This window comes from Leptosomus discolor, chromosome 8, assembly GCF_034619465.1.
Source record: "Leptosomus discolor isolate bLepDis1 chromosome 8, bLepDis1.hap2, whole genome shotgun sequence".
In the NCBI taxonomy this organism is placed as follows: domain Eukaryota; kingdom Metazoa; phylum Chordata; class Aves; order Leptosomiformes; family Leptosomidae; genus Leptosomus; species Leptosomus discolor.
This window is the reverse complement of record NC_141398.1, coordinates 37,218,606-37,226,568: the sequence shown is the minus strand read 5'-3', so window position 1 is coordinate 37,226,568 and position 7,963 is coordinate 37,218,606. Positions and strand designations below refer to the sequence as shown.

Below are 7,963 nucleotides of genomic sequence, written 5' to 3'. Positions count from 1 at the left end.
TCAGACACCAGTTGCGATTCCTAATATCTAGTTTTCTTTTGCATAGATCTTCATTGAAAAAGCTTTGCAATAAGTTTGCTGGTTCGCCAAAGAGCTACCACTTTTCCTTCCAAAGCAATTATATTAGAAATATGGTCTTTAAAAAAACTCTAAAAATAAAGGAGTACATTTGGTGATATATCCTTGTGTGTCTTAGCTCTGGGTCCTTCCTCTAGTGAGAGATTTGCCTTGCTCCATACTGCAGGCAGCAAGGAATATACAAGTATTTCCCATTTATGAATATATGCACATAAGTAGTGTTGTATGAATACGTATATATTTTTTTTAGCCTGACTTCCACTTAGCTATCTGGAGGCAACAACTTGTGTCACCAAAGAGTCCCCAGAGAAAGAATCTGTTTGGCAACACTGGACTTTATTATAATTGAGAACAAAACCAACCTACACAGGAAACCATAAAACCCCTCATGTCAACTGTAGTCAACGGCAACCAGGCCTGAAGGAGCAGCGGCAAGCGGGGCTCAGGCAGGGCTGCAGCCTGCAGTGGCTGCAGGTCAGTGGTGTCTCCTGTCCCATCACCACCCTGGCCATTGCTGCTTCCCTCGTTTTACCCTGTGCTCCGTCCCAACAGCAAATTTTCCAAGAAACGCACCCCCTGGGCACAGCAGTGAGCTCAAGTGAAAGGTCTGGAGCACAAGTCTTAATGAGGAGTGGCCGAGGGAACTGGGGTTGTTCAGTCTGGAGGAGGCTGAGGGGAGACCTTATTGCTCTCTATAACTACCTGAAAGGAGGTTGTAGTGAGGTGGGGGTTGGTCTCTTCTCCTAAGTACCAAGGGATAAGGATGGAAGGAAATGGCCTCAAGTTGCGCCAGGGGAGGTTTACATTGGACATTAGGAAAAATTACTGAAAGAGTGGTCAAACACTGAAACAGGCTGCCCAGGGAAGTGGTGAAGTCACCATCCCTGGAGGTGTTCAAAAAACATGTAGATGTGGCACTTTAGGACACAGTTTAGTGGGCGTGGTGGTATTAGGTCAACAGTTGGACTTGATGATGTCAGAGGTCTCTTCCAACTTAATGACTCTATGATTCTCTAAGTCGGGAGGGCTGGGGCACACAGCCCAGGCAGGGTCCCCGCCTGCCCCGGGCCTGGGCAAGGAGAGGCACTGAGTGGAAAGGGGATGCCCAGGACACCCCCTGGCCATGGGGGGCACAGAGTTGCTGGGGTGGATTTTGCCTGGCAAATACAAGGCGGGAATTTCTGTGGATAAAGCAAGGGCAAAGATTAAACTCCTATGCCAGTGGCTTGGTGAAACACCCGGTACAACGTCTCCTGTCGTTTGCTGCTCCTTTTTTTCGTGGAGGGAAAAAAAAAAAAAAGTTTATGGCTCAAAGCCAGCAGTGACTGAACCGCAAAGTGAAACCACCCTGTCACTGGGATGCTCGACCCGGTTCACAAAGCACTGCTCAAGGTAGGATGCGCACCGGCAGGCAGGAGGGGAACGCAGGCGCAGGCGGGTTGCCGGGAGGCCGAAACTCGAGCGGGGGGTGTAACCCCACCCCGGCGGCCAGCCGACACCGGACGGCGCTGAAGGCCGGGTGTTTGCAAACGCTTTGCATTAGAAAGACTCCATTAAAGGTGCCCCGGGGAAACTATTCCGGATGGGGGTGGGGGAGGCACTCGGGAGGAGCAAAAGCCCACACCGCCGGCCCCGCCGCGCAGCTCTACGGCACCGGCTCCCCCCGCCCCCTTCGCCCGGAGCCGCCGAGCCCGGGACCTACAGCCCCCCCAGGATGGCGCTTTCTCCCCCCGGGGACGGCGAGGAAGACCTCCCCGGAGGGGGCCAGGGGTGTAGCAATGATGACAAGAGCAGCCCAGTGTTAGGGTTCAGTTCCAGCTGATTTTATTTCCTTCCCGAAGAAAAAAACAAAAACAAAATAAAAAAACCCAAACAACAACAACAAAAAAAGAGAGGTTATTTACAGGTATATCAACAATCTGACAGGCAGTGAACTTGACATGGTTAGCTGGCATGATCTTTTTTTTTTTTTTCTTTCTTTTCCAACGCTGCGTTGTGGGTGATCGTTAGACCAAAAAAAAAAAAAAAAAAAAAAAATTTCTACACAGCATATTGCACAGCATGGATGACCAAAAAAATAACAAAAAAGTTAAACCCTTAACGGAACCACCTCATTAGGCAGACGTCCTAGTGCCTGTCATGTTATATTAACATACATAAACACACAATCTTCTTTTTTGCTTATTATAATACAGACTTAAATGTACAAAGATGTTTTCACTTTCTTCATCTTAAACACAACAGCTATAAACCTGAATACATATGCTATCATCATGCCATAAGAGACTAAAACAATTATATTTAGCGACAAGTAGAAAGGATTAAATAGTCAAATACAAGAATGAAAAACGCAGTACATAGTGTCGCGAACTCAAACCGGCATTTCGATAGATCCAGTGGTTTAAACGGCACGCTTTTGCTTCTAAAAAAAGTGCAAAAGATGTGGTTTACAAGTTAAAGATACAGGATCCCTTCTCTGTAAATGCACCAGTCATTGGCTCCCGTTTCGGGGAGGTTTCTCCCCAAACCGGTCGCATCCAGTGTAGACGCCTGAGCCTTCCCCTTCCCCCTCCCCCCCCGCCCCCTCCCCAGCGAGGCCGGGGGCAGCGGGGGGGGGGGGGGGGCCGTGGCGGCGGCGCGGAGGGATGCTGTCCCTTTAAGATGCCTGCAGATCGGAGTGTAAACACGGACAAAACAGGGGCTGATGCGGGTGTGTGAGTGCGAGTGGGCGTGAGCGCGCACACGCGTGTGAGAGACTAACCAGCGGCCTGGTAGTAAAGTCAGGAAATCCAAACAGCGATTTACACCGATTTACACCCCTTTATATATTTTTTACAAAAATACACTGAGAAAATAATCAAACGTTTTCATCTCTCTTCTCTTTTTGTTTTTTAAAAGTGTCAAAAGTCTACATTTAAATATAAAAAATTAAAAGTTAAAACTCTAGCCCTTCAGCGAAGGAGACATAAAAATGGTGCGGGTAACAACGAGAACTACCAAAAAAGGACAAAGAAATACAAGTCAAAAATGTTTGGCCAGTATAAATACGTCCACTTATAAAATGGCATCCGACTACATTTACAAGGAAAAAAAAAACAACAAAAACAATACGAGGATGGAGCATCGGTGAGAAAAAACAGTCTTTTCATTTACAGCTATAAGGAACAAACACATACATACTCTGAGAAAAAATTTGGTCCTGAATTTTTTTTTTTTTTTAAAAAAAGTCCAGCACAGATTTGAGTTGCGTTTGAATCCTTTAGAGTTAAGAATGAAAAAAAAAGCTGGTGATATTTTTGTAGGAATCAAACATAGCGCCATCTATCTGCTTTGAGATTATCCTAACACTATTTTTTTTAACTGTTCAACAGTCTTACAGAAATCTTAGAAAGATAGACAGTATAACATGCTATATTAAACCCCACCAGTGAAATAATCCAACACCATCACGATTCTGAGTAAGAAGAAAAAAACCTACTTTTTTTTTTTTTCGTATTTTCGGTTTTGTTTTTTGGGTTTTTTTGTGTGGGTGTTTTTTTTTTTTTTTTTTTTTGCAAAAGCCATCGCCCTCCATTTCCCCTGTACCACATCATGACAGAAACTGTTCCCATTCGGTCTCCGTTCCCAAAGAAGCTTTCAGTCTTCTTGAAGTTTCGGCCTTATTTTTCTCTCTACATATGCCGTAAGGTGACTGAGAAAAGCGCTGCACCTGTACGTGCAAATCCGTTTCAGTTTATTATTATCTTCCCCCCCCACCGTATTTCCAAGACAGCTCTCAAGTGTAAGTCTGGCTCTTCTCCGCTTAACTAGGATCTTAGTCCAGGTCCACCCGTCTCCTCCTCCCAGCATCGTCGCCTCCTCTCACCGCAGTAGAAACCGGGACAGGATTTCTCCCCGCAAATGTGAACCTTGCAAGGGCTTGGGTGGATTTTTTTGTGGGTTGGTTTGTTTGTTTGTTGTTGTTTTTTTTTTTCCTCCAAGCAGTTCTGATCGCTCTTTCACACGAAAGGGCGAATGCTCAAGACATCCAGCGTGCGCTCAGCACAACGCAGCGCTCCCCCTCCCCTTCATTCGTGTAAAGTGGGCGATAACAAAGAACCCAGAGGTGCGAGTGTGGGTCGTCCTCCCCCCTTTCCTCTGTCTCTCTTTTCAGGAAATAAAAAGGAAAAAGCGTTTCGCTCCCGCCGGTCTCTCAAAAAGCAGCGTCAGGCTCGTCTCTGGGGGGGTGCGGGTCCGTCTCCGGCCATGGAAGGGGACTGGGGGCCTTTCCGCAGGGAGGGGGCAAGCCCGCTCCCGCCACCGCTCTCCCCGAGCACCAGAAGCAGTCTCACCAGCCCCTTCCCCGAAAAACAACCCCCAAAACAAAGCAAAAACCCAACCAACTGCGCCCCGGCGGGGTGGGCGAGTCCTGCCCACGCCGCGCGTCTGTGCCTGCTCCAGCACGGCCCGGCGCTCTCCTCAGTAGGTGAAGACCAGGTTGGAGATGCTGGACTCCAGCCAGTCACCCGAGATCATCTCACTTACCTCCGGCGTGCAGTAGTCCGGGAACTCAAAGTGCGAGCCCGAGCCGGGCTCGAAGTTAAAATCCAGGTCCCGGTCGAGCACCGAGGAGCTGAAGCTGCCCAGGGACATGCTCTCAAAGCCGGGGCTGGGGTTGAGGTCCAAGAGGTCGTCCTCAAACTCGTCGTCCGACGAAGACGAGCCGGAGGAGGAAGAGGAGGAGGAGTGGGAGGACGCGGAGGAGGAATGTGCCGTCGAAGGGGCCGGGGAAGAGGCGCGCAGGCTGGTGTAGCTACGGTGATCCGAGGGCGAGCCCGAGCCGGGCGGCGAGGGGCAGGCGGCGGCGCCGCAGTCCCCGTCGGGCCGGCCAGCCCCGCCGCCCCCCTCCTCGTAGAGGCTCAAGGGGTCGCCGGCCTCCGCCGAGCTGCTCAGCGTGGGGCTGCCGGGCACGGCACCGCCGGGGGAGGCGGAGGCGGCCGCCGGCTGCCCGCTCCCGAAGATGTAGACCCGCTTCAGCTTCTTCTCGGCCAGCGGCTTGCCGGGGCCCGGAGGCGCACCCGCCGCTCCCCGCGGCTTGTAGAGCGCCTGGTGCTCGGGCGGCAGCAGCGCGGCCGGCGGCTCCCCGGGGAAGGGGGCGGCCTTCCCGCCTGCCGCCGCCTTGCCGTGGGGTTTGCCGCCCGCACCCCCGCCGCCGCCCGCGGGGGAGGGCTTGGAGGAGCCGCCGCCGCCGCCCTTCTTCGGGGCGGGCTTGGCGGGGGCCGCCGGGCCACCGGGGCCGCCGCCCGCGCTGCCCCCGCCCCCGCCGCCCTTGTCCGCCTTGTCGCCGGGCTTGGCGGAGCTGTTGCCCGACTTCACCTTCTTCCTGGGCCGGTACTTGTAGTCGGGGTAGTCCGCCATGTGCTTGAGGCGCAGCCGCTCCGCCTCCCGGATGAAAGGGATCTTGTCGCTGTCCTTGAGCAGCTTCCAGCGCTTGCCCAGGCGCTTGGAGATCTCGGCGTTGTGCATGTCGGGGGACTGCTCCATGATCTTCCGCCGCTCGATCTGCGACCACACCATGAAGGCGTTCATGGGCCGCTTGATGTGCCCGCTGGGCGTCTTGCACCAGCTCGGGTCGTCCGCCTTGCCCCCCGTGGAGGCGGTGGAGCCCGGCGTCGGGGAGGAAGCGATGCCCAGCTCGATACCGGCCCCGGAGTCGGAGGTCTCGGCGGCCAGCAGCGCCTCCGTGTTCTCCGCCGTGTTGGTCTGCTGCACCATCGCGGCGGCGGCGGGGGGAGGCTCGCCGGGGCTCAGCGCCGCTCCGGCGCGGGGCAGGACGCGCAACTTCTCACAGCGGCACCGGGGCCCCGCAGCCCCCCGCTGCCGCGCCCCCGCTCCCCGCTCCGCTTGTACTTCCACACCGGCGCCTCGTCCCCAGCAGCGCGATCCTCTCCCTCTCGAGGCGGCAGCGACAGCAGCGGGGCCGTCCCCAGTCAGACAGAGTTTCTGCAAAAGCAGCACCACGAGCCGCCCGTCCAAGTTTGCTTTTTTTCTTTGGGTGTTTTTGGTTCTTTTTTGTTGGTTTTTTTTTGTTTGTTTGTTTGTTTTTTTTGGAGGGGGGGTGTCGGTTTGCTTTTTTTCCTCACCACCTCGGCTCTCCCCCCTCCCCGAAGCAGCTGGTCCAGTTCACAAGCGCTTTGTCGCCTGCGCCCGGCGTTTCGGCCGCCTCCGAAAGTCTCTCAGCGCCGGGCACGGCCGGCGCGCACCGCCGCGGGGGAGGGGGGAGGCGGCGCGCCCCCGAAGCGCCGAAAACCCCCGGCTCCAGGACTCGTGGTGGCGGCGGGGTCGGCGGCGAGGAGTTTGTGCAGGTAGGACTTGGCAGTTGCGAGTTCCCCCCAGGGAAAAAAAAAAAAAAAGGCAAAAAATAATAATTGGAAAAAATCCCCGAAAAACAACAAAAAAAAGAAAAAAGAAAAGCGCTCGTGCATGAACGTGTGTACGTCCCCAGCAGGAGAGCGGCGAGCCGAGCGCCTAGCCTCGTCCTCCTCCTCCTCCTCCTCCGCCGCCGCCGCCCGTGCTGATGCCGCCGCCGCTCCGCGCGCGCGGAGCCCCGCGGAGCCGCCGCCGCCCCCCCCCGCTGACCCGCGCGCCCGCCCGCCGGGCGATGCCCCGCGCCCCCCGCGCGCCGCGCTCCGCCGGCTGCAGCTAAGAGCGGACCTCGCGCCTGCCCCGGGCCGCTTTATCCGTTCGCAGCCCGCCCCGCCGCCAATCGGGCGCTGTATCCAACGCCTCTGCCTGCCAAGCCCCGCCTGCCGGCCGCCGATTGGCGGCCGCCGCCGCGCGGTAACAATCGCCGCGTGCAATGAGAAGCGCCCGTGCTGACCTCATTCCCGGCGGCGGGGCGAACTTTTTAAAAGGGGCAGGAGGGCAGCCCCGCGCACCGCCCCGCGCGCCGCCCCGCGCCCCGCCGCGCACGTGCCCGCGCCCCCCCCCCCCCCCCCCCCCCTTCCCGCGCCGTGCTCCTCCCTCCCCTCCTCCCCGCCGGGGAGAAATTAGGAAATCAGCAAAAATCATCATAATACACATAATTCAAGAAAAAAAAAAAAGAGGGGGAGGAAGGATGGACCCGTCCCGGTGTGTGCGGAAGTGGGGGTGGCGGGCGGGAGCGGGGACACCTGCCCGCACAAAGGGAGGGGCGGGTGTCCCCGCTGTCGGGGGCTCGGGGGGGGGGGGGGGGTGCGCCCCCCTCCGCATCCCGCACCCACCCACAGAGCGTTACGGAGGGGTCGTCACCCCTGGCGGAGCGCCGGCGGAGGCTGCCGTCACGCCGCGGCCGGCGCCGGAGGTGGGACGGGGCGCACGGCTGGCTCCGAGCGGTCCCCCTCCTCCCAGCCGGCGGCGTTAATCCATGGCTACCGCCCACCTCATCCCCTCGGCGCGGGGGGCAGGAAGAGGTGTTGCCCTCATCGCCTGCTCACCCTCCCCCGGCTGGAGGGGGGCGGCCGGATCCGGCTCCACCGGCTGCGGGAGGGGCCGCGGAGGTAGGAGCGGTGCTCGGCCGGTACCGGCCTTCCGGGGCGGAGGTGCTGCCGTGCCCCCCCCCCCCCCCCCCGCAGTGTCCCCCCGCCCCGTCGGGCGTCGGGGGCCTTCCTGGAGCGCAAGGTGCATTTCAGGGCTCGCTTTTTCACCTCGCTTCTCCCTCCCGGCACCCTGTCGTGATCAATCGGCAGGACAGTGGGGACAGGCGCGGTGAAGTACCCCTGAAAGGCCTCGCGGCATCAAAAACCCCCAATACTCAGGTAAAGGGGATGGTAAGGCCATAAAAACCTGGCAGTGCTACTCCCTAAAGACCCCTTGTGTCATCCTTCAGGCCAGGGACCAAACAGGCTGTTGGACAAAACAGCTGTGA

The 7,963-nt window shown here is 57.2% G+C and overlaps 1 protein-coding gene across 1 annotated transcript; it reads right to left on the bottom strand.

The window, feature by feature from the left end:
• Positions 1-4,536: 4,536 nt before the first annotated feature.
• SOX4 (SRY-box transcription factor 4) lies at positions 4,537-5,832 on the bottom strand. Its single transcript, XM_086469439.1, has one exon. It carries the CDS (start codon positions 5,830-5,832, stop codon positions 4,537-4,539), a length of 1,296 nt encoding a protein of 431 aa, XP_086325565.1.
• Positions 5,833-7,963: the final 2,131 nt, after the last annotated feature.